At 39.7% G+C, this 27,696-nt stretch overlaps 1 protein-coding gene across 2 annotated transcripts; it reads left to right on the forward strand.

Moving 5' to 3' along the window:
* Positions 1 to 461: 461 nt before the first annotated feature.
* On the forward strand, positions 462 to 27,311 carry LOC114537691. 2 transcript variants are annotated; one of them, XM_028558793.1, is made up of 29 exons: positions 462 to 1,225; positions 4,958 to 5,189; positions 5,886 to 6,116; positions 8,035 to 8,188; positions 8,444 to 8,506; positions 12,374 to 12,508; positions 13,035 to 13,166; positions 13,318 to 13,444; positions 13,688 to 13,982; positions 14,337 to 14,794; positions 15,288 to 15,455; positions 15,823 to 16,083; positions 17,235 to 17,324; positions 17,493 to 17,692; positions 17,831 to 17,938; positions 18,651 to 18,815; positions 18,941 to 19,300; positions 19,651 to 19,810; positions 19,997 to 20,155; positions 20,482 to 20,565; positions 20,850 to 21,101; positions 21,587 to 21,853; positions 22,433 to 22,619; positions 22,907 to 23,134; positions 23,496 to 23,691; positions 24,014 to 24,296; positions 25,055 to 25,277; positions 25,483 to 25,631; positions 25,798 to 27,311. In XM_028558793.1, exons 1-29 carry the CDS (start codon positions 737 to 739, stop codon positions 25,951 to 25,953), a joined length of 6,012 nt encoding a protein of 2,003 aa, XP_028414594.1. In that variant the 5' UTR covers positions 462 to 736; the 3' UTR covers positions 25,954 to 27,311. The 2 variants fall into 2 exon arrangements, with proteins under 2 accessions (XP_028414594.1, XP_028414595.1); XM_028558794.1 differs by having other exon boundaries at positions 14,451 to 14,794.
* The last annotated feature ends 385 nt before the right edge of the window (positions 27,312 to 27,696 follow it).

Genomic DNA, 27,696 nt, shown 5'->3' on the forward strand with positions numbered 1-27,696 from the left:
GATCCGTTAGGTGGACGTTTAGATATTGTATACAACAAGCAGTTGCCATAATGTTGCGGTTTTTACCCCACGTTGTTTTTGCCAATAACATGTTGTTTTTCTAGTCAATTTCACGCGCGCGTTTGTCGTGTGAGCGTAGACAGGCGATCGCAGAGCATGTCGTGCAAAATATGAGCGGAAAGTTTTTAAAGAACGCTTTCCGTTATTTTGTCCCATTGAAGATGGCCTTCCATCTTGTTCCCCAACTTCCTCGATCCACGACGAGGCTCTACTTTTCTCCTCGGCTCTCGAGATATTTTTCTCGAGACTTTAGCCTCGATATTCCTCATTGGTCATGCCTCTTGAACGTGGGCCTCGCGCGCGATTTCAATGAGATGAGACGGTGGTCGACCAATCAGCGTGAAGAGCGCCAGGTCGCGTTGTTATTGAATTCTCCGACAATGCGTGTGTTTCACTTTGGCTCTCATTACAAAAGCACTGAACTTCACCAACAACTTCAACAAATGCCATTTAAATCGCGAATTCCAATCGAATACGCTCAGAATTGAACGAGCAGATGGCCTGAGTTTCAATGATGGCCAAACCGGTTTTATATGGCTGAGAATCAGCGAGAAAGTACGATTTGAGCGGTTTTAAAGTAGGAACGTGCTAGTCATATGCATAGTTAGCGTTGTGGAAAGTTGAAAGTTGACCACGATATTTTAAAGGGAAATGGTCTATTTGCGAAAGGGCTGAAATGTTGCCGAAGCTTAGGAAATTTCTGACGAGGCAAAGTCGATCGAGGTCAGATAAAGGGGAAGAGAACGGCGATGTTGTACTGCCTACGGATTTGGCTGATCAAGACAACTTGTTTACAGAGGACCCGTATCGCAATCGAACAGGTTCGATGGGCGACAATATTTTTAACCAAGAGCTACATTTCATTGTGGACTATTTAGGATACTCTCAGGTCTCCGAAGTACAGTCGATTTCACTGCTTTTGGAAAGCGTAAAGCGTGTTAAAAAAGGCTGCTCCGAAGCTAGCCGTGTCGACTTCGTAATCAAAGAAGGAGTTCTAAAGATTTCCACAGTCGGTTGTCATGCATTAATTCTTACCGTGCCACTGTATATTGTTGCCCTCTGTGCACAGGAATCGCTTAGAGGGTTTGATAAGTGTTTTGGCTTAAACATCACTCGAAAGAATTCCCACCTTTGCTATGTTTTTCAAGCTGGCTCGAGCCTCGAGGTAGGTTCGATTTGTACTATACAAAATTGCCTTGTCATTAAATTCTTCCGCCTGCGTTATTACGGCGTAAATATTCTAGGTTTTTTGTCAATTGTCTAAAGGAGCCATGCCATTGCTTTGTAAACTTTCACGAGGGTCACAACACCGATATTATGAAAATTATATTTCAACAAACTTGTGTAATTAAACGAATCGCAGGGGAGCTCTACAAGGGGGCCAAGATTTATACTAGATACAGTGTCTTTTCCCGGCTTTAACATAACATGTCGACGGTGTTTGCCTATTAAAAAATTAAATCCCAGCAGTAGTTTACCCTTATCACATTTACAGATTACGAATAGTTTCGAGGCTTTTTTAAAAATACCCGGGGAAATTCGACACCACGAAAAGAAATATCAACTTGTTTGTTTTTCGGACCTTGGATTACGTGTGGCGTTCGGAAATTGTTTAAATATTGTACTTGTTGACTTGTTCACTTTACAAAACGCGAACATTTCCTTTGATAATAGCACGCTTTGACTAAAAAATCATAATTGCAGGTCTTGTTTGATCGTTACATTGTTTTAGCGGATAATTTCTATTGAAATTCCACCGTGTTTTTGTGTTACAGCCGATCTGGTCGACTGGCTATGAACAGATTTCGAACTTACATAACGCAAATAATTTTACACATGCATGCGCGTCATTTAGGGAGGGCAAGCAATTATACTCGTATTGGCCCTTTTTTTCTTCAACCACACATATTGTATCGCCGGTTTTTGCCTTTTCTTTCCTGCGCAAACGTCAAGCAAACAAATACCGCCATTTTCGTAACTTCCTGTATTATAAAGATACGGTCAGTTTTTGTGCGCAGTGAGAAGCGTTGTGATCTTGCAACATTTGATTCGGGTTGAAAATAGAAAATACATCCATAAATGGTCCGCACTTGAAAATATCGCACACAGCGAACAATTGTAACAGATTCTGTCATGCAATCACCGTGTTTTTACACAAGGCTTCCCGAGAGCACCTCATTTGAATCTCGTGTTTATTCCCTTGCCACATGCACCCTGCCCTTATCCTCACAAAGTGGATGATCTTTTGATAAAATCTGTTTGTTAGCTAGCTCTGTATTTTACTGGTGTAGACAAACAGTGCTGGATTTTAATTGAAGAGGTAATTGGAAGCTCATGTAACAGTTGACATGTCAGTCAAACTGCAGGACTTCTTCAACTCTTCTGCATTCTGACAAAATTGCAAATACTCTTGAGTATTTTCAAAGTGAGTAATATGCCAAGCCATTGTCGGTACACTTGTACACAATATGGCTTGGTTATTACCCTTGGACTTATTTTTTTATTATGCGGGAAAACCTGACATTTTAACACAGACAGACCCAAACCATAACCCATTATATATTGTGGATTTCATGGATGGTTAAACATGGTGAAATATTTATTATAAAGTCAGAAAGTAGGACATTCTGACTTTCAAATTGCACAATCTTTGCTGACAAATTGTACTTCTAGGAACAAACCACAAACATCCGTGATATAATTCCTTCCTTCGTTATTTTTCTCATGCAATATTTATGTAGACAGGCCATCTGTGAATTAAGAAATATTTACATGCATGCGACATTAAATTATTAAGTTCGACAAGCATCATTAATACATTTACAAGGACAATTTCCCCTTTCCTCTCAAGTCGGTCGGTTGGTCTACACCAAGCATAAAATGAGCAGAATTGTCAGACTCAAATCAAAATATTTCCTTATTTATTGTTGTTTTTTTATCGAAATGTCAGAAAGGCCTAAATTACTGTACGGCGTGAAACTTTTTGATACTTTTTCGAATATATCTGTGCAAATTTCGAAGCCAGACATTGCCTAGATAGCATACGGTATTGGCCTTTTGTATATCAACTGTTTCCTAGCAGTTAAGTGTATGAATGTACGAAGGATTATATTCAAGCAAGCTGTCACATTCTTATTACCGCGAGTTTAGTCAAGATTAGTCCTTGGATAAAGACACAAGCTTGACGTTGTTCTAACTAACTCGGCGGGGATTTTGTAAACAATTGACCATTGTTACTCGCATGTAATACGACTTTACGCACTTTCCCTTCTGTTTCTAGTCTTGCAGATGGAAATATATGTTTCCATTAGCGGGTTTTTAGCCGTAGCTAATGTGTGGAAAATTGCCACGAATTAGGCGGAGTGATGTTTATTTAAGTACTGTTTCCGCATTACATTAGTTAATGGCCTTTCGAGATCGCTTGCAGATTTTTTTACCTCGATTTTTTTTACCTGTCAACTGACAGCGCACTCTTCTTTTTAGTCTCGTCAACAGAGAAGCGCCCAAATTTAAAACGTCTCATGTTTTACAGAGAAAATATGGTTACTTTCCAAAGACAAAACCCTGGCTAAGATGAGTCATGTCCTTGATCAAAGTATAATTCGTCGATATGACGATACAAGATCATCAAAAAGTTGATGATTGTCATGATTGTCGTTGAAATTCGTCACGTACAGCCTATTAATGTGTCATTATCAGAAATAACTGCAAATCAATGCAAATTATGTTCAAGTTTTGTATATTACGCAAGGAAATTGTTACAATTTTCGAGCCGAAAGTGGTTGACAACTTCTGCACCCAATGCAAAAATGAAAATGGACAAAATTTGCTAATTTTTCAAGGCTAATTTTTTTCTGATTTTACATCAGATCAAAACAAGTCCACGATATGCAAACCTTGACTATTTACCTTGAAAAATTGCGAAACACGGGCATAATTATTGCTCAATTTCGAAACTACCGTTTGGGGGATTTCCTGGGTCGCTCCATGTTTCATCGCAGTCATCGTGACCTGTTTCTATATTCTATTTAACACAGTATCATAAACGATCAACATTATCATTTAAGAATACCCATGTGCTCTAAATACAAACGAGATGCCAGCGTTTGGTAATTTTTAGAGATGATTCATTGTTTTTTTGTACGATAGAGGGCATGTCCGGTGCTCGAAACTTACTTTACCCACTATCGCTGACCATATTTATCGACCTAAAACGTATACTCACTATGCTAAACTTGATGTGCCCTTCTCAAGTGCTTTAGGTCACAAACATTCTAGAGAACGTGTCTTCCCCTTCCTATTGCGGCCCAGGGTGTACCCCTCACACCCACACACCAATCCCCCCTCTTGCACATCAGTCATGCACATCCCTAGCCAGAGGGTGAACACGCATACAAAATTCCTCTCATTCGACTCAAGCAATCTCTTCCACATTAGGTCATTTCCTTTTTTTCCAGCAACTTAACATGACCCTTAAAAACGGCAATATTTCAATCGTGGGAATTAAGAGCCCCTAGTACACTTAGGCATACCCGCTAAACTCCTTAAATCAGTTAGGATCGGTTTCAAATTTTTAGGTCTTATATCTGTTTATATATGCTCGCTTTGTCTGTATTTTCCGTCGACAAAGTCATATCGACAATCGCTACTCATCCTGTTTAGGTTTGGAATTATTTGTACATCTTTCTCTCCTAAGTTTCTTGCGTAAATCGCCCATGGCAAAACCTCCCTGCATTCCATTTTCAAGATATTTTCGAAAATTCAAGTGCATTCTGAATGCATACAGCAATATATCTCGTTGACCTCATAGAAAAAACTCACCACAACACTTTTTATCCATTTAGGAATCCGATTGCATAATAACTAATAAATATTCTTATTTATGATATCCATCCAGGCATCGAGCGTCGTTCGGTCAGTGGCACTGTCGTTCAAGTCTTTGGGTAAGATGTTGCGGGACAGAAAGGAAAAGATGCGTCTGATGAGACGAAGGAAGAACACCCCCCTGTATCACCCGAATTCGGTTGAATCTGATTGGTCGAGTCAAACTGGTTACTACAATGACTCTGGTTTCGATCCTTGGCAGAAATTTGAGACATGGTCGAGGGTCTCCAGTACGATAAGTAGAGGTAAGAAATTTGAGCCTTTGCACGTGTATTGTAAATCTTTTTAATACAGACATCTCTTCAATATGACATATAATCTTTAATGCGGGCATCTCTCTAATATAGACATTTCTCTAATACAGACATCTCTCTAATACTGACATCTCTCTAATACAGACATTTTTCTAATACAGACATCTCTCTAATACAGACATCTCTCTAATACAGACATCTCTCTAATACAGACATCTCTCTAATACAGACATCTCTCTAATACAGTTATCCTTCTAATACAGACACCTCTCTAATACAAACATCTCTGTAATATAAACATCTCTTTAATGCACTCTTCTCTCTAATACAGACATCTCTCTAATACAAACATCTCTTTAATGCACTCATTTCTCTAATACAGACATCTCTCTAATACAGACATTTCTCTAATACAGACATCTCTCTAATACAAACATCTCTCTAATACAAACATCTCTTTAATGCACTCTTCTCTCTAATACAGACATCTCTCTAAATACAAACATCTCTTTAATACAGACATCTCTCTAATACAGACATCTTTCTGATACTCCAACGCAGACACCTCTTGCTCCTGATGTCCATACATCTCTAATATGCAGTCACCCCTCTAATACGGACACCTCTCTACTACAAACACCTCAAAAGTAGGGACATCCTTCTTTAGTCGACAACTCTGCGTTGTAGGTACTGGTAATGAGCAGCAAAGATCATCCATGTCTCAAAAACATTCATTGAATCAATCAACGTCACGGAGACCGCCAACACATCATTCGTTCAAACACGTAGAATTCACTGCACTGTCGCCCGTTCCATCCCACAATAGCAGCATTGAGAACAGAATGAACGACATTAACATATCCAGAAGTAAGCAAGACGAAAGATCGCGTGAAAGCTCTAATACTGTAAAACGAAAAGGTAATTGGTGAATACGGTGCTGTATAAAAGTACCTTTGCTAAAGGCCTTTTACGCTTGCAAAATTTGTTCTGAATTTATGCGTGATTTTCTTCCTTTGATGGATGTGAATGAGGGAAAAGTCAGAGCATTCACGACTTTTTGTTTCATCCGCCAAAAGGCGAAATTCGCATCAGAAATCACTTCACTTTGTGAAGGTTGTAAACGGTTACCCTTGCGATTTTTAGACCAAAAACCATGACCAGCCGACAATTTAAAAAAGTAAAGTAAAAAGCAAATTCCGAATAAACAAGACATCTTGAGAATCAAAATATAATTCAAAAAAGACACAGATTGAGACTGTAAATTTTCGACTTTATTACAAAGTCATCTTCAGAGTCTATTAGAAGATGAGTTTGTAATATAGTCGAAAATTTACAGTCTCAATCTGTGTCTTGTTTGAATTATATTTTGATTCTCAAGATGTCTTGTTTATTCGGAATTTGCTTTTTACTTTACTTGCGATTTTTCGGACCATTTTTGTGCGATTTTCTTACACAAATCCGATCTCCATACAAGGGCATGTTTACATTCGTACCTACGCACTTGTTTGAATCTATCTAATTTGAGGGGTTAACAATCATGTCATCCCCTACCCTCTCCCCCCCCTCGTTCTTTCCCATTCCACTAAACAGCCTCGAGCTTTTCATTTTATGTCCCAATATATCTAGACTTGCTAATTGCCTTCTTTTGCGTACGTAATAAAGTAATTAAAATCTTGCAAAGGAAATGTTCTTATACTCGTCCAGGATCTCGTGAGGGGTTTTTTTTATTATAATTTTGAACCATTAAATGCGTGCACGAAATTTGTCATCTGTTGCTAAAAACCCCTAGCTTTTTACCCAAGTCATCTTGCGAAAATAGCAGTCGTCGAGCTTTCAAGCACGATCTACCCACGGTACCGTACGCTCGGTAAATTCGTCTGTTTTCATCACATCGCGTGAGCAACAATTGAATCGCTATGGCGACGAATTGCATGCCCTTTTTGAACGGTAATGCTCTCTTGTATATTTCTACGAGGATAATAACCTCTTCAACACAGAAGTGCACAGAAATCTCTTCTTACGCACGATTTGCTTTAAATAGAAGTGTTGGAACATTTTTTTCGAAGTGTTGCGATTTACATAGTCACGAAAGTATTTCGTGTGCTAAAGCATTTCTTTCGCAAGAGCAAGGTTTTTTAGCCCCAAGCTATGTTAAGGGTTGTTCTTGGTCGATCTTAGTAGTTTGCTACAAGTACGAATGTGCTGTAATAATTCTATTTACGCAAGATCACTTCACAAGTTTTGAGCTGACCCTTCACTTGAGCCTTGATTTATTGCTACTTGATAACTCCCAGATGTAAATCGTTCTTCCTAGAGGTCCAGTAAGAATCATCTCTTATTGATCCAGTGTTACTACAGGAGGAAACCTAAACTAAACTAACTTTATTTATACTGGATAGCTCTATCAGTTCTAAACTGTTCTTCCTAGAGGTCCAGTAAGAATCATCTCTTATTGATCCAGTGTTACTACAGGAGGAAACCTAAACTAAACTAACTTTATTTATACTGGATAGCTCTATCAGTTCTAAACTGTTCTTCCTAGAGGTCCAGTAAGAATCATCTCTTATTGATCCAGTGTTACTACAGGAGGAAACCTAAACTAAACTAACTTTATTTATACTGGATAGCTCTATCAGTTCTAAAGTGTTCTTCCTAGAGGTCCAGTAAGGATCATCTCTTATTGATCCAGTGTTACTACAGGAGGAAACCTAAACTAAACTAACTTTACTTCTCCTGGATAGCTCTATCAGTTCTGAACTGTTCTTCTCGGAAATTCTGTATGAGGCGAGAAGAATCAGTCGAGAGTTATTAAAACATCTTTGTTTTCATCGTTCAGGAGAGTTTCAAATTGAAGTGGACGTCCACACAGATGTCAATCAAAGATTGACGAAAATTGAACGACCTGATAACAGCGTGGTGCAGGAATCGTTTTTGGAATTATCAAGAGAAGAATCATCTAGTGTATTACAGAATGAAGATCAGAGTATTTGGTGAGAGGAAATTACAAAATTTATACAAAATCCACGACTTTTTTCCCGGCACCTTGTACATCATTTCATTATATCAAACTTTGCAATTACACGCATTTCTAAGATGCTCTTTCAAGTTGTGAAGTTTAATTTCGTTTTTGGCCGGATCAAAATCTGGCCAAGCACACCCTCAGTCATCAAAACCAACATACTGCATGTTTTTCTTATATCTCAAAGTTGAATTTACGAATGCAGTTTTCCTTTTTGTCTGTGTAGTATGTGCGAGAAATCCGATGTCGTTGACGAAAGGATAGATATGGTCTTGTCCGCAATCCGAAGGTAAACTATTTCGAGCGATTTTCCATAAAAATGTCAGAATGCTCGAACACGCAGACTTGCTCCAAGTCTGCTTCTTGATGGTATAAAATTAGTACAATAGTAAAATTAGTATAAAAATAATGGCACTGCCCTGAACCAAAGCTTTTCAAAATGATTTTATCCTTTACCTTTTGGAACTAAAAGATCTCATCAAATAATGTTATTGTAAAGCACCTGTTCCTGGCCTGCGTGAAACTGATTAGCTCAAGATTATAAATTAATAGGCGTACGTTTCATCAGTGGTTTATCTAAACAGTTCTTTTTCAGTTATAAATTTGCTGCAACTTTCGCATATATACAGTAGCTCCGGCCTTTTTCTCCTGACGAAATTGTAGCCGAAAATTTACAGCGCATGCATGCAACTATATTAAAAACACTGCAGGTTCTAGAGCTTTCCCTCATTTTGCACCTACTTGATGTATACTAATGCGCGTAAAGGTAAAACGATTAAGCTTACGGCTAATATGCACGCATTATACAAAGTCAAAGACACGGTTTATAAGCTCAAAATTACCGCGTGATAATATATCTGCATAGGCACAGCCTGGCCTAAGTTTTTAAAGATTTGCCGCGCGTATTTTTTCAGAAAACGTGCATTAAAACATGAACAGTGGTTCTGCCCTGGCATCAGTTACATAAATCGCTTAAACTTCGGATTTATATCAATGTAAGATAGCTACGAGTTGAACTGTGTGCCCAGAAACAGTTTGACAGCATGCACTAGAATGCATGTAAACCTTGCCTTTAAACGTGGCGTCAGCAGTGAAAATTCAACTGGAACGAACGCTCTACATTGTCTATAATATCGGGTAAACAGAAGTCTTGCTTATCATTCTATAGTACTCCGGCTGGCGCCAGATTATCCACACTTCTTAAGAAAGAAACTTGTTTACGGCATCAACTATACGCTTTTTCCCCACGGTCGCGTGTGAAAAGTGCTTTCTAGTTCCATCTACAGATTCGCGGGTAGCGTTCAGATTCAATACTCAAGGGAATTAGGCGCACGAACGGCGACAATCGTCTGACAGAAGTCTATAAGTCTCTTTGATGTTCAATATTATTGCAGAGATTCAACTTCGGCTTATATATAATTAGGCATTTTTTATATAAGGTTGACTGCTGTTGCTGCATGGTAATAGCTATAGGGCAAATTTCTGCTGTCGCGTTTTTTCTACGGACGAACGCATACGTTTTAAAACCTTGTATGTTGTTATACAAATTATCTTACGCAGAAAAAACACACCAAATCGTCAACGCAATCCTAGCCTAGTATCTTCTAAATGATTTTAGACTTTACGTGCGTGTAACTGCTACCTACGTGCAAAAAAAATCTGAATAGGCTCTCTCAACTCAAGTGTTTAAGAATTTTATTTCCGAAATATCGTATTTAATACATTGTTTCCTCTAAAGTCGAGTGTTTTCTCAAGCAGTCACGAAACCATTTCACGCACCAAATTCCCTTCGTTTGTTTTGCTCCGGGCGAATTTGCTCCCAAATTTAATTTTCCTTAGCGCGTGTATTTGCGTGGAGCATGGAGAGGACTTTTGCTATAGTGGAGGATACTTTGCAATGATTGCAATGTCAAGGTTAATATCGTTTGCATCCACGCTCGCAACTCTTCTTCGCCCACGACTCTCGACTCCTTTTCCTCGTCACTCGAGACACATTTTCCACGATTCTTCGTGTGACAAACACTCTATGTTATACACTAAAACTGCGCGACACCCACGATCCTCGAAATTTTCCCCACGATCCTCGAGATTTCTCACACGATCCCCGCCATGATTGTACTCGTTCAGTTTGACTGGTTATAAGTTACTCAATTTCTTGCTTTCTCACGGAATGACCCTGCACTTCCTTCTTTCATTGTCTTAAGCAACTAATGTCCGGTGCAAAGTGTTTAACACTCAAAATTAAGGCGCGAAATTTAAAATTAGAAACGCTTGCTATATTTGTCCTTCGGCAAAACTGCACGACTCCTGCATGATGGCACTTGCATTTTGCCAAGGAAACGTTTTGCATCAAACTTTCTTCAACTTTATAGCTTGCTTTGTTTACTGTAGTCATACTAAGTTGGTCGAATATGTGTATTAATGCCCGTTGTAACGAATATATAGTTTACATTATCAAGCAAATATCTCGTTACTGGCTTGTAGTGATGCTTGAAGGATACTTACTTTTGCAATATAATGCAATCGTGAGCCATATTGCATTTCGCAAGGTTTGAACTAGATTGTTGCACAAATTAAAACACAGAAAACATCAGAGCATGCGATTCATGCATCATTCAAACATCAAAACATGAGATTCACCCTGCTGCATACGTCTCCTAAAGTCAGAGTCAACATTCATTTTGTAGGACACGCCAATGTGACACAATTAACACTAGATTGCAAAGGGTATTCTACTTCGTTTCCAGAGAAAACAGTTTTTGCAGAACTTATAGAAATATTCAGCATATAAGTTAAGTTCGTTTAACAATGCTTTATATGGACGTTCTATATAGATCGGCATTTTTTACCTGGTCATGCTCTTAGAAGATTTTAGAAATGTTTCACTCTATGATATTCATCGATATACCTTCAAAATTAACAGGAAGACTACGTTTTGCGTGATTTTCGAAGTTGCGTAAACGCATTGTGATATTGTTTGGCTACAAGCGGCCCTCAAGACCCGAGTAATCTCGGAAGACCTAACCTAAAATTTACCAGCAATTCCGACGAGGAACAAAGAAGACGCTCTTGGAATCAGCAGAGCTTATTAAGGGTCATCGAAATTCAAACACGAATGCTAATATTGAATATATTTCCGCACACAACAAACACGGCATACTTCGCGCAAACAGGGCGGCCCGCACAATCATCCGTTTGCAAGAACCAATGCCGCAACTTTCAAGTAATAAAAATAGAAATGAAACGCATTGCTATTTCCCGTTTCGAGAGGACCCATGCACAGAATCGAACTTGAACTCTCTAACAATCGAATTTGGATGCACCTTTGAAGTGGCTCGAAATATATACATCTAAAACGTCTCTTGATAAACCTCGAAATTTTGCACAGCAGAAAATGAACACAATTTAAAGTGATCAGGATTATATTTTAGGACGCATGTTCCTATCTCCGCTTTCCTAAAGAATCATTAGCATTTCTTTTATGTTCGCATTTTATATTCGATTACCCAATCCATACATAATAGGTGCATGTATGCCTCCTTGATTTTGTACTCGGTATTTTCCTGAAGTCTTATTGCGTTCAACCACCCTCACAAAGACTTTCCTTTCCATTCGAGGAATCCTTTCCAATCTAACTTCTAGCCCTTGAAGGACCTGTTTTTTTGGTCACGCGATCTGCTTAATTAGATTGTTCGACTTAGTTTAAAGACTTTTGTAATGTACTTTAAATTGCATTGAGCTCGGTTACGAACAAAACTGTTGTGATCATAGATATCCATAAATCCCAAAGCATGATTGTAGAAAGTACAGGAAGCCATGGAGCGATGCTGCCTTCAAAATCGGAAAGACTACTTCAGGATGCAAATATATACAATCGAGTAATTTAAAACTGAGTCTTAGAATCTCTTAGCCTATTTGCATTTGAAAATAAATGGCTATACGTGCACAAAAATATACTCTACACAGTTTCAGCAATTTGTAACAAAAAAGTTAAAAAACTCAGTGTTGATAATTGCTTTCGTCCTTTCAACAACCTCCCTCCCAACCACTTGTTTAAAATACATCAAATATCTCTGGTAAATTCCAGCTGATGACAAAGAACTTGACAATTGAAAGTAGACTTACTTTAACACGTCTGTTTTCCCGCTCTTTTAAGGGGTGACGTGGCGTGTGTTTCCTCGTACCTCGATGATGGAGTGGACGTCGATTTAGCTGATTCGACAAGGAGAACTTTGCTTTTTCATGCAGTTAACTACGGTCAGAATGCGGTGGTGCAACTTCTGCTGGACAGGTATGATAAGGACAAGTATATAGCAACGTTATAGCAACCTTGGTATTCTGGGAGCTCCAAGGTGACTACCCCCCCCCCCTAATCCCCCACAGTATTGAGGGGTATAGTAACACCCATGTGTCTGGGGGTCTAAGGGAAAAGGGGGGGGGGGAAGGGTGTGACCAATCAACCCCTCCCAACCCCCCACATTATTAAGTGGTATAGTAACAGGTGTGTCTGGGGGCTCTAAGGATACAAGGATATTGGGGGTGACCAACCAACCCCCCTAACGCCCCGCAGTATTAAGTGGTATAGTAACACAGGTGTTTCTGAGGGTCTAAGGGAACAGGGGTAGAGGGTGTAACCACCTCTTTTCCCCACAGTATTGAGCAGCATACTACTAATACCAGTACCGTTGAGGCTCCAAGGGAACAGGGGTAGAAGGGTGTGCCCCCAATCACCCTGACCCCACAGTGTTGAGCGGTATATCAACTCGTATTTGTTTGATACTCAAAAAGTAATCAAGGCCGTTATATTTACTTTGTAGAGATGCTTCGGTGAACTGGGAAGGACCCAATGACATGTCTCCACTTCACCAGGCCGCTGCTAATAAAGACAAATCTATCGCGCAGATTCTGTTGGCTAACGGAGCCAATGTTCGTGCAAAAGATTGTGAATTGTAAGAATTTAGAACTGAGCATTTTCTTTTATGATGAAACTAATTATTAAGAGATGACCCTTACTGGACCTCTAGGAAGAACAGTTTAGAACTGATAGAGCTATATCCAGTATACGTATGGCTGGCCTAACTTATTCAAAACTGTTTTCAGCCGTACTCCGCTCCACATGTGTGCTGGTCACCCAAGTGGTACGGAGCTATCGTGTATACTGGTCGAACATGGCGCGAGAATTTGTGATAATACCATTGATGGAACACGACCTTTGGATCTTCTACCAGTAAGTCCAGAGCAAGCTTGCGAATGAACAATTATGATAAGGGTATAATTTTGAGGCGGAAGAATCATAGGACATTTCGACAACGATTGAAGGCAAACAAGAATAGAAAGGTTCAATTCAATTTGTACCAAAACACAGGCAATTTTAGAGAGGCAGTGTCCAGTGGTTAGCAATATCTGCCCTTCCTAAAACTGGCGCTGGAATGTAGTATTAATTGCCTAATTCTTGTTTATATCTTCCTAGGACTTGAAGGAACTTCAAAGTCGTTTGGTTCAATCAGTGTGCGAGGCGTTTATCGCAGCCGACACGTCGAAGTCTCATTCGAATTCTGTCACCTCATCTCAGTCGGTTCAGTCGGGCCACTCCGTGTTCTCGGGCGGCTCCGTCGTTCCTCACGTCGGCAGTCTACGGCATATGTACAATCAATCGCCGCAGATGAAGCACGCACGTCATGTAAGCCGACGCCTAACGGCCAACTTCGATGTGGGTAGCTTCCAGTGGAAGAAGGATGCAAAGTGCATGATGGATGAGGCGACAGGTGGGTGAGATATTGCCTCTCCCCCACGATAAGGGTACTCCCCCTCCATGCTAAGGGTACCCCCTACACGCTAAGAGTGCTGTTTTCCCCGTGGTGAAAAAGTGTTGTTAATCTGGAACTGGTTTTGTCCACCCAACACTTTCTTGTTAATCCCTTTCCTTGGAGAAAAATTTTTAACGTTCCTTGTTTTACAATAAGAAAATTACATTTTATTATATATTGACACGGGAAAGTGGTTGAACTATTTTAGGTGGACAATCGACTTAGTTTTTAAAAAAATAGCCCAAACCTAGCCAAAAAATGCACCGTTATCGCGTACCTTAAATGAAAACTCTCTCGACCTTTGTCCTGTAGACGAAAATTTCAGAGAAGAGGATGAGATTGACGCCGTAAATGGGACTCCTTGTAACGCATGCACTACTGAGGAAATCAAAGAGACTGTCGGTAAATCATCTCTTGTAAACACAGGCTGTGAAGACCAAGACTATCAAAATGGACACCTCACTTCGCCGACTACGAATACTCGTGCAAAGGCGCCGTTTAGCGCTTGCGAAACGCGGGAACTTCATGAAAACATACTCGCAGCACATCACAAAAGGACGTTTGTAATCGGCTCTATCGACACGTGGGCTGAAGGTAACGCGTACGAAGCTTTGATGAGCTCAACTCCAGCTGATGGTCTGCTAGAAGAAACTGTGAAACCTTGTTTTGGTGAAGACGATACCATACAGCCATTCACGGCCTTTGGAAATTCAAATGATTCTGGCCTACACACGAAAGATGAGACGAGAAGCACCGTTTGTGCTCATCAGGTATAATAGAATCTTTTGTCTTTCGATTGTAACCTTCCAGTATGAAATTATCATCAAAGTAGTTTGGCACCTTCTACTTGAGGTTTTCTTCTTTCATTTATGCAACAGAATTGGTATTAGTTGAGGATGCATGCATGGTTTAGTATAAAATAGAGGTTCCATTCATTGTGCAAATCATATCTGAAATGGCGGGAAGGGACTGGTTCTCAAATCTCGGTTGAAACAACTCAATATTTCTGGAATTACAAGTTGAAGAAATATATGCCAGAGCTATGGTTTTCATAACCAAACATAATCACAAAACTTCGACTTTTTTTATAAAGAACAACAAAAGTTATATTCGATTGAATTCTGCAGAATGCATTTCTATTTTGGCAACTCTTTTGGGGCCAGATGTATCAAGCCCATAGTGGTTAAGTTCAAGATAGAATCTTTTCCATCCTTCTGGAGGCAATTTGAAGCATTAATGTAACTCTTCTGTTTTCTTGCACAGAGTATTCTTCACAACAGCAAGACATGCTCTGAAACGATGAGAGGAAGAACTCGGGGAGACTCGGTTCGTTTTCAAGACGTCGTTTCACCGGTGAAAGAAACCGATTCTGGTCTCGGGTGTTCCGAAGGCTCGCCGTTACCTCACGAAGGGAAGGATTTGGCAGAGAGGGTTAGTTGAAAAGATTTTTGTAGAGTATATACTGTATTGAATACATTATGATCTCTTGGAGAATTTGAATATACCATTAAGATATGCCTGTATAATTTGGGGGCTAGTTGTAAGTTGTACGAACACTTTGACATCTCTCGTGACTGCGCTGGCTTGAAATATTATACAGCTATAATATCAAGCCTATAAACATTGTTTTCTTAAACTTTCAGTTAAGTAATTGAATTGTCCAATAAATCTGGGTCACTTTAGTTTGGAATTAGCTCCATTTATGCTAAAAGGCTTTGTTTCAACTCTCTAGTTTGCTAAACCTATTCCTTACTTAGTTTTTAAACGATGAATTTCATTTTATTTATATTTTCCTTAGTTTCGTGAGAGAGCACGCTCAAACGCAGACAGTTGCTACGGCTCCATGGCGCCTTGTTGTTGTTGCAAAGAGGATGATCCTATATTGATAGCTCTGAACTCGTTGGTAAAACTATCATTCAATCCCGAATGCCAACCACTTCTTCTGTCCTATCTTTGCCTACCAAAGGCTTCATCGTTGCTGTCGGTGTTTGCAAGGTCACCCACAGCGAAACAATGGGTCGCCGAGGCTGTGGCACTCTTGATTAAGAATCTCGCCAGTGTAAGTGGTGTAGTTAACTTTATGACTGTTATCATTGCAGTATTGCTAGTCAGAGTGTCTATACTGAGTGGCTACTACTACAGTACCTAAAGATACTCACCTGTCTAGTCTAGTACTTACTCCTTTGTTTTTGCTTCAACCCTCCTTAATGTCGATTCTAAATTGCTGTGCTGCCAGTCTGACTGACTCGTTCAGTACTTACTGCTTTGCAATGTTTTATTCAGTGTTTCTCTTTCAACCTTCCTCCATGTCAGTTTATTATTGCAGTACTGCTAGTCTGACTAAGTGTTGACTGTTGCTACTAATACTAGCCTGGCTAGTCTAGTACTTACTGCTTTGCAATGTTTTATTCAGTGTTTCTCTTTCAACCTTCCGCAATGTCAGTTGATAATTGGAGTACTGCTAGTCTGACTGAGTGTTGACTGTTGCTACTAATACTAGCCTGACTAGTCCAGTACTTTATGCTTTGCGATATTACATTCAGTGTTTCACTTTCAACCTATCTCAATGTCAATTGATCATTGCAGTACTGCTAGTCTGACTGTCGTCCCTTTTTTAGTAGGTGTCTAGTCTTGTACTTACTGATTTTCCGGACATAATGGACCCTTTTGCATAATAGACCAACTTATGATTTAGGCAACAAAAAGGGAATTTCCGAAAGGTGCATACTAAATTTTGAAAAATTACCAAGTTTGGCTGCAAAATATTGTAAAGTACGGAAAATGAATAGCCATGCGAACTTGGCAATTTTGTATACTTTTTACTACAGCTGGAATTGTGTAACTAAATTAGTTAAACGCTTCCGGGCGTAGTAGAAAAGTATACAAAATTGTTTACTTCGCATGGCTATATTTTCCGTAATACTTGACATTTTGCGGCCAAACTTGGCAATTATACTAATTTCGGTATGTTCTTTTTAGCTGTGGTGATTTATTTCCTTCTTGTTGCCTAGATCGTAAGCTGGTCTATTATGCAAATGGTCCATTATACTGGCGAATGATCTGGAAAGATTCCTTCCTAAAATGCTTTTTCGGAAAACTATCGAACCGCAATTTATGTGCACTGAAATGACTCAACTGACCAAATTCGGAAAATATCTCTTAAAAAGGTTCGTGTTTCTATGTTTCACGATGGTGTTTTTAACTCCTTAGATCGAAGGGCCGGACAGTCGGCGAAGGGCAGCCGAAGCTGGTTTTATCCGAACTGTTTTACAACTTGCTGAAACACAGGAGCCTGTGCAGGTAGCTACGTTTATTTTAAATACACAAGTTTGTACTTCTTGAAAATGCTCATTGAAGGATCTTAGCGGCATATTTCTGGGGCAATCTTCAACTCTTCTGGGGGGAATCATATGGGCCAGGTGTATACAGTATTCCTTGCTTTGATTGTGGAGTCTTTATATCTTTTAGACAACGTGTTTAGAAGTGTTGGATAATCTGTTGAAAGACGTGAAGTGTGAGCGTGAATATAATTCCACCATGACCAATATCCCGTCAGGACCTTTACTAAACCTTTTGCATTATCAAAACGACATGGAAAGCTCGTCGCTACAAACAGGGATTACAGAAGTTGCAGATTCCTCTGTTGGAAAGAAGCGAAAAATTTCACGGTACGTTATTGCAGAAAGAATGCCCTTGTGTGGTGACTCAACCTGACGATGAGTTCAAATTGATCGAGATTATATATAGCCATAGTTACCCACCCGCAGTTTATGTAATTTTGTTGAGAAGGATATTCTTTTCATCAGCTCACAACAAGAGACTCCGGTAAAACTCAGTCCTCGTCTTGTGGCGACACGTTTGCTTGCTGCTTCCAGCACTCACTTGAAAATGCAACGAGAACTTGGATCACCACGGTAAGACTAACAGTTTAACTAACTTAGTGTTAATACACGAGTCACCTAAATTTCTTATTGAATTATTAAATCCTATTGATCCAGTGTTACCACGGGAGGAAACCTAAACTAAACTAACTTTATTTATACTGGATAGCTCTATCAGTTCTAAACTGTTCTTCCCAGAGGTCCAGTAAAGATCACCTCTTATTGATCCAGTGTTACTACAGGAGGAAACCTAAACTAAACTAACTTTATTTATACTGGATAGCTCTATCAGTTCTAAACTGTTCTTTCTAGAGGGCCAGTAAGGATCATCTCTTATTGATCCAGTGTTACTGCAGGAGGAAACCTAAACTAAACTAACTTTATTTATACTGGATAGCTCTATCAGTTCTAAACTGTTCTTCCTAGAGGTCCAGGCAGTAAGGATAATCTCTTATTGATCGAGTGTTACTACAGGAGGAAACCTAAACTAAACTAACTTTATTTATACTGGATAGTCCTATCAGTTCTAAACGGTTCTTCCTAGAGGTCCAGTAAGGATCATCTCTTATTGATCCAGTGTTTCTACAGGAGGGAACCTAAACTGAACTGACTTTATTTATACTGGATAGCTCTATCAGTTCTAAAATGTTCTTTCTAGAGGTCCAGCAAGGATCACCTCTTATTGATCCATTATTACCATAGGAGCAAACCTAAACTAACGTTATTTCAAATCGATTAATTTCAGATCGGTGGACCTGCTCCTGGAAGCTTTGGAGGAAAGAGATGCGGAGATAGTTCACAATGCTGCCGTAACTCTGGCAAATATCGCCATGTATGATGGCAACCATAGTCTATTGATAAGCTCTGATGCCGTTGAATCATTAAAAAGATGTGTTCCTAAAGATGCAAGGTTTGATCTTCCTCTTCTAAGAAACATATTCTGAAATAATTGACTTCGGCTTCCGTGGATTCAACTGCTATCTCATGTAAACAGCATTTAATCCACGCGCTAAAAATGAATCCTTTTCTTCGCAGAGCTTATTATCACGTCTGTCGTGCCCTCGTCTACCTGAACTGTGACGAGGATGACAAATGCGATTACCTTTTCGACTTCGATCAAGAGGAACCAAGACCTCTGTACACAGAGAAGTCTCCGAATCAAGAACCTTACATCAAGGGTGGGAGCTTGGAGTCTCTGGTGAGGATACTGACCACCAGAGCTATCACTTTATGGGGTGGAGTTCCGTTGCTTAGTCCAACGCCGAAAAACAGAACGAGAATGAAAGTAGCGAAGAGGAAGAGTAGAGCCACTGAAGAGCAAGTGATCGAGTTCTTTCTGGCCACTTATTCGACTTATACCAATCCTATTGTCCTCATGAGATTGTTGGCTCACAGGTAGGAAAAGACACTATAGCAACAAGGCGGGAAATTTCGTTTTAGACCAATCAGCAAGTTTGTTTACATTTTCAGTAACCCAATCAGAATGCGTGAATTTTGATAAAAAGTACAATATATACCATTTTACATGAAGTATTTAAAATGTAGGCATTCTGATTGGCTTTGCCTAAAAAAATGTAAACAAATATGGCGATTAGTTCTGAACGAAATTCCTTTTCAGCAGCACTTTGCCCGCAGTAAATGCTGTGAATATAGCTTTTGTTTGCTCCGCCAATCACTTTAATATAAAGACAAAGCCATGGAAGTCTTACTGAGTCGCTCACATGTACATTTTTCGGTTCTCTAAGGTTTCGTGAACCGGCAATAAATTCGTTGTTTGATGAAGAAACAGGAGTGTTCAAGGACCAAACACGATGTCTGCCTTTTATTCACATTTCTCTCATGAGAATTTGGGTGGCTTGGTTAGAGAAATTCCCTCAGGATTTCAGGGAAAATTCCACTCTTCAGGTTTGTAATGCTTGAGAAACGAAGCTAACTACTGTTCTATCATGCAGTTCTAAACAGGAGGAAACCTAAACTAAACTAACTTTATTTATTCTGGATGACTCTATCAGTTCTAAACTGTTCTTCCTAGAGGTCCAGTAAAGATCATCTCTTATTGATCCAGTGTTTCTACTCTTTACCTCTTTCTAGATTGAACTTGGTAATTTGATTGACAACCTTGCAGCACGCCAGGGACCGTATCTGGTTTGTGCTCAACATCTAGAAAGTCTTCTAATGCACAGCCAAGAGGACACATCAATATCACTGCCACCGGAGAATCATTGTCATCATGATATCCTCTTCAGGAGCGTAAGTTGGGCTTTCATTGTGGAATTGCTCCGTGGTCCACATCTGCAGTCTTAAAATAATGACCTGATTTTCGTGTCTAAACAGAGTTAAAACACTGAATATAAAGAATTGTTTTATGTAACCTACGTGTAATGTAACCTGACTGCCCCCTCTAACAACCACCATCCCCCTCTAACAACCACCACCACCCCCTAACAACTACCACCCCCTCTAACAACCACTACCCCCCCCTAACATTCACCACCCCCTCCCTCCCAGTATTGCTTAAGAGTGTATCCCCCAGATTACTTACTGTTTGTGTTTGAGAAACATATTTTATCTTTCAGTGCCAACAGGCAGTTCTCAGCGGTGCTCTTCCAGCCAAAATCGATGATGCAATATATCTAGCAGCATTGCAACTGTACATTGAGGTACGCCCTGATAAAATATACGATATTCTTTGTTCGCATACGACGTCAGAATATGCCTTAAGGCGCCATCTTGAACCTACCGTGTTTATTACTGCTTTTCAAGAACACAAACTAGTTGTCCTGAACATATTTGGAAAGTCAACAATGATGGCACAATTACGAATTGGTGTGTAAACACACACCACGCAAATTAACCACTACTCTTACTAAAAACATCCCTTTTGACTCTAAAAACGTTTTTCATTCATTATACTGCTGAAATTTAACCTTGAAACCTCCTTTAGTTGTCTTCGACGGGAGACCAGCCAAATGAGAAGGTGTTTGTCACGGACGTTGATCTGGAGAAGATCTCGACGTCACGTATAAAACTTTGCCTCAATCCTGCTTTTCATAAAGTGAAAAACGTTTACAAAAGAGTTCGTGTGTATGCCGAGCAAATCTTCAGAGAGGCTCCGTCTCAGCGTAAAGCGAAGCATGATTTCATCGATTGTTGTCAGGGGATGGTCGCGTATGGCTGCAAGTTCTTTCGTGTGAAGGTAGATAATATATTTTGAGCACTGTAGTAACACTGGATCAATAAGAGATGATCCTTACTGGACCTCTAGGAAGAACAGTTTAAAACTGATAGAGCTATCCAGTATAAATAAAGTTAGTTTAGTTTAGGTTTTCTCCTGTAGTAACACTGGATCAATAAGAGATGATTCTTACTGGACCTCTAGGAAAAACAGTTTAGAATTGATAGAGCTATCCAGTGTAAATAAAGTTAGTTTAGTTTAGGTTTCCTCCTGTAGTAACACTGGATCAATAAGAGATGATCCTTACTGGACCTCTAGGAAGAACAGTTTAGAACTGATAGAGCTATCCAGTGTAAATAAAGTTAGTTTAGTTTAGGTTTCCTCCTGTAGTAACACTGGATCAATAAGAGATGGTCCTTACTGGACCTCTAGAAAGAACAGTTTAGAACTGATAGGACTATTCCCCTAAGCTCAAATTTGAAGCTACAATTTCTTCCCTATTTTAGGAGATAACTTGCACAACGAAATCACACACGAACAGGCGACTGTTGGGAGTCAGTGCCCAAGACGTGGTCGTTCTGGATAATAAGACTAAAAGTGTTTTGAAAAAATGGGACCTCAAGAGCTTACTCGGTTGGAAATGTGACGAAAGTAACGGTTCACTATTCCTGCTGTTCTCCGAGTCAAGTTTTCATTTTCTTTGTGAAAATAAAATCGAACGTGGACGGCTGCAGGATACTATTAAACAATGTGTCTATCAACGCAATTGCGAGGTAAGACAGTGCCTCATTTAGCATACATATAGTCTACTACTCTCTTTGTCGATGGACGAAACTGGTTCAGTCTAGGTTTTCTTCTTTAGTAAACTGCTAACAAATCGATGGTAGTTCTAACTGCACCTCTCAAAAGGAGAACATCACAAGTTATAAAACTTAAAAAGATGGTTTAGTTTTCAATGACTTTTCCCTGAATTCACCGGTGGCGTAACCACTAACCAGCCTGGAAAATTAGAATGCAATTCACACAATAGATAATGAGATGATAAACCTCATTAATCTTCATTATAATCTTATTAACTATTGTTCGACGCGACCAAAATGCGACGTATTATAACCTAGGCCTTAGACTGAACTAAATCCTGCTATGCTACTAATATTTTGATGTTCTTTGACTGTGAAAACAACGAATTTCTAAGAAATACTGATAATGATAATTACATAAAATTTGCATTGCGAGACTACATCGTCGGGATGCCTCGCCCTTGTCCTTCCCCATGGAAACATTTGTCGTTTTAACATCAAAGGATTCACAAACAAATCCCCTCAATCCATTATTTTAACCATGTTCTCCAGGGTTTAAACGGAAAAGATTTTCTTCCTTGGACAAAAAGATCTGAAGAGAAGCGAAACTGGGGTGACAAAGCGATGGAGGAAGAAATCAATCATAGATTAGAGAATTTGTCGAAATCAACGAAAATATTTCAAAATCACGATGAATGGAAGTCGTTGAGCCTGTTGTACATGCGACCAGGGGTTGAAGGTCAGTATCATTCTGGTTACAACACTGTGTCTTTGGGGGGAGGGAGAGTAGCACAGTTTCCAGCTTGTATCCTTGGAGAAACTATGGCCCAGCGAACTTGATTATCTATCATGGGGTGGTTTGATAGGTTGAAACACCATCTGTGGCTAGTGATTTCGTAGTTAACTTTTCATAAAGGCTCAACAGTTAAACATTTTGAGATCTCATCATCTCAGATAGGCCGGTTTTAACCAACGTAATAAATGATTTCATTTCACTTATTTCTGTGTTTATACCTTGAACATCAGAGCCTCGCCACAGGCGTCACTCCTCCCCGTCGCACAGAAATTCAGTGAAACGCAATGGAAAGAGGAACTCGGTGATGTACTCAAATGCAACAGTTGCTGCGGTGGATCAGGCGGTCAACAGTTTAGACGAGGAAGATGATGACGTTTGTGTACCAATTATGGCGTACAGTGTCGGTACTTTGGATCAACGTGATGGTGAAACATCCCATTTATCAAAATCTCAAGCCTGTGAGTGTTTCTAGCAGACCTTTAGCGCGTAGTTTTAAGCTTTACAGGGCGGCATTCAATGACCCAATGGTTGTTCAAAGTCAGCTTCACTTAATCACGGATTAACGCAAATCTTCAAATCCAACTTCCCGGCAACAGTTTATATTAAAATTTCACAAATTACGTCAAAGATAGCGTTGGGATTAAGGGTTAAGATTAGGATTTAAATTAGGATTAGGCTCAAGTTAGAGTTAGAAAAAAAGGTTAGCGTTAGATTTAAGTTAGATTAGGATTAGGTTTACGAGTTTAGGACTAGGTTTACGGTTTGGATTAGGATTAGTTTCAAGTTTAAGGTTTTGAAAAAAATGGGGTTATTTTGTAGCCACAGTACAGAAGTCCTCGGTGACGACACAGTCGACATTTGGTCAGCAGTCCTTTCTGGGAAACACGTCAAGTTATCTCAACGATTCCAACATTCGAAAAGACCAGGTGTATTCGACAATTGATCCCATATTCTCCCCAAAGCTGAAGATCTGCCTGTGTCCTCCTGATGCAGAATTTGTCCGCAGCGAATTTACGTAAGTGTAATTAGATCACTGACATTTTTGCTAGTCTCAAATCCTTCAGAACCAGCTCGTAAAGGGCCATGCTATATGCCTCTCCACAGAAATCACCATCTTCGACTCAAATATGATGATAATCTTACTGTGAAATCCAAACTATTCAATGTTTACCAGAGGCTACCCTTTCCTCTCATTCGAAAATCCCGACTTTAGCAATACTCTAGATTGAAGATTCCTCTGCAGTTGGAATCATTTAGTAAAAATTCAAGCGCGTATATTCCTTGCCATCCAGTAAAACTGAGCTGGTGAAATAATTTTTTTCTGCTTTACCACGTAGACTTCTTGAGCTCCTGAGCTATCCTCGTGAGCTAGCGCGTCAGATCACGCTCATCGATCACGAGCTGTTTCGAAACATAACGACGGCAGACATCTTGCAGAGAGTTTCGGAAGGAACGAACAAGAAGCGGAAGAAAGGAGACGAGAATTCTCAAAGAACGACCGTCGAGTTGTTTTCTGATCGATTTAATCAGCTGAGTTCGTGGGTCGTGGCTACCTTGATCAAGGAAGAGTCGGATCAGGACACCGCTTACATGATGGTGCAGTTCATTGAGACTGCAAAGGTAGAAAATTATTGTCCATACCATACCATGCCATACCATGCCATACCATACCATGCCATGCCATGCCATGCCATGCCATGCCATACCATACCATACCATACCATGCCATACCATACGATACCATGCCATACCATACCATGCAATGCCATGCCATACCATACCACACCACACCACACCACACCACACCGTACCATACCATACCATACGTGAATGAACGTACAATTTTTTATTTTAATTCACTACACCACATGATATTAATAGTATAACATATTATCTTCTACTAAAGTTAACCCCAATCTACTATATCCATCGTTCACCACAAGTCACCCTACTTTATATACCATCAACTCAGACAACTCTAGTTACCCTACCTCAAACATACCACATGTTACCACCCATACATAACACTGTAACCCCTTATTTCACCCTACCATACCACGTGTTACCATGCATTGCACCATGACACCCCAATCTACCATGCTAAGTCCCATGTTACAACACAATACATTATAACCCTTATTTAACCCTATTTTACCACGTTTGACCACACATAACACCATAACCTCCGTTCCACCATACTATATCACATGTGAGCATACCTCACTTTGCCATATCTTCACCCCTACTTTACAATATACAAAATTTTATCACCACTAATGTACCACCACGAATTCCACCATATTTTACCATGTCATACCATATGCATATACATATATGGTGCTGTACCATTCCCGCTCACATCCAATTCCCTTATACAGCAATGTCTAGAGCTTCGCAATTACAATGCAGTGATGGCCATTGGCGTGGGCGCCCTGTGCAGCGCTCCTGCACGGCGATTACGTAAGGCCATCCCTGACCTCGTACCAAAACGATACCTGGACCAACTCCACATCATGGAGGTCCTCATGGACTCCAGAGACAACTACAAAAAATATCGGGAATCTTTAAAAATATGCCCAAGTCCCGCCGTTCCGTACTTCGGTAAGCTTACGGCGATGTTGTTGTTGTATTCTTGTAATCGTTTTTCGTCTTTTGATAGATGTGAACGAGTAATTATTTACGAAAGTTCTGATGCACAAGTGCTCTTATTTCGACATCCGAACAAATCAACTTGTTCACATCTGTCAAAAGATGGCATATATAAAGGACATTTTTCACAGTTCTTTCTGTGTGTTTTTTTTCGCAGGCGTATATTTGAAGGATCTTATATACATCTCGGAAGGTAATCCGGATTACCTCAATGGCGGCATGGTAAATCTCGCCAAACGGCGGCTGCTGTATGCAGTTCTGCACCAAATTCGAAGATTTCAAGTAAAATCATACAACTTTGAACAGGTATTTTCCAAAGTTGTTTCTGTATTGCTCAAAGCAATCTATGTTCCTAGTTCCTACAGATACAAAACTAGCTGTTTCGAAACTATCACACCTGTATCTCATTTCACAAAGCGAGTGTGTTTTAGCTTTGTAATTGCTTGCGTCTAACAAGAGTTTATCCTGGCAGGTCTCCGAGATTCAAGAATTCCTCCTAAACACAGAGAGGTATTCTGACGAAGAGCTCCATCGAATGTCCCGTAAACTGGACACGAGCTCGAGAAGGACTGTGTCCGAGGCAAGCCGCGAGGTGTCCATGTCTGTATCGGGCGTCTCGATCGCCTGAACGTGGAGGAATGGTGACCAGTCACATGACAAGCCCAGAACACCTCGATCAACCTCGAAGGATCTTTACAAAATGTAATCACGAGGCAAAAGCCGCCGTAGGCTAACCTTACTGGTAGATGGATATACGAAAGAGTGGAGTTTCAATTCATTGAAGAGAAGATTGCGAATAGGCTTTTTTTTTTGAGGAAATTTGCGGTCAAGAGTGTTAAACAGAGAAAAAACAAAATTGGCGAAATGCATACAGTGCCTGTATGGAGTTCAGATGTAATGAAATACGCGCGTGGCATCTTGGATCCTGCTCTGTAAATTGATGTGTTTTTAGCGAGAAAAACCTGGATTTATATTTTTTTTCGGCGCTGTCGCAGTGGGAAATACAATATTCGTTGCACATCAGCTGTGTTGGGACTTTAACGCCGAATCCTGGATTTCGAAATTGTTTCATATCCATGGTGGTGTCAAAATTATGTCAGAACCTCAAAACCGTGTGAAAATATATATAAAGCATCGTTCGTTATTAGTTATTTGACTTATTTCTATGCAATAAACGCATTTTACGGGTGTCTACGACATATGAAAAAATTTATAAAAATATTTATTATAGGATAGTCTATTATATTGTTCGTCAGCAGCAATTGTTGATTCTAATTCGTAACGTAAAAACGTATTTTGTCATGCAAACATACAAGTTGGAATTTTGGTGGGTTTTCATATTAGCAAGTAATATTTTCTATAATTTGAGGCGCGAGTTGTCAAGGCTGCCCCTCGAGTGGCTAAGAGTCTTATCTGAAGATGGCACCAGTGATGTTTTTATACTTGTGTAAAAATTAAAGCAATGATGGACCCTTTTAACATTAACACTAGTTAAGCATGTGACGTTTTTGACAACGGAGACGGCATGAGTAACATCAAAAGGCTGGGGGTAAGGATTGTGATTGGTGAACTGAAAGTTTACAACTTTAATTGTGACTGTGATTGTTGAAAAACTTTACTTCCGGTCAACGTACGTGTTCTCAAAACCGTCGCTTGCTCACTACTGTCATATATCGGGGTTACATTCGCAGTTAAATAGTATGACTTTGAATCATTGGCGCGCGTGAACGTTAAATTTGTGTCAGTTTTTACAAAGGCTCATTTTAGCCATTTTGTGAAAACAGTGAGTGATAGAGCGCTATCGAAAGATGGATTCATTCATTGAAGAATTTCATATATTTGCTCTGCCGGAATACAATATTTTACTGAAACGTCTTCTGCACAAGACGTTCGGCAAATTTTAAGTCGCGCCTGTCGTGGGAATGCCCTGAATAGTCACTTCCGGAATGAAAACCATCCCACTAACAATAACGGTTTTGCCGTGCACTCGAGCAAATTCAGGAAGTGTCTATTCGTTGTTCAAAAACACGAGTCAAATCTTTCAACTGGTTTCTTACAAACTTAATCTTGTTTGCAGGATAAATAGATGTTTAACTTTCTCGAATTTCTTAATGGTTCGCCATGAAGAAAGATGTAAACAAACCTAGTATTACTATATACATGCACGCGTCAAATTCAACCTAGGCTAACCCGAGTTTTTGAACAACAAATTTGTGCAGCATTCATTCGGATGTCTTCTAGTTTTGAAGTATAACATTTAAAGGCTATCATGTATTCTAGTCTCCAGAAGCTCGTGTTATAGAAATAGTGTAGCTAATTCTCTGCTCTAGTCAGAGCATATGTGGATATAAAAAGCGTCATAGCTTTAATA

This window comes from Dendronephthya gigantea, unplaced genomic scaffold (assembly GCF_004324835.1).
Source record: "Dendronephthya gigantea isolate DGI-Jeju-01 unplaced genomic scaffold, DenGig_1.0 000162F, whole genome shotgun sequence".
Lineage (NCBI taxonomy): Eukaryota > Metazoa > Cnidaria > Anthozoa > Malacalcyonacea > Nephtheidae > Dendronephthya > Dendronephthya gigantea.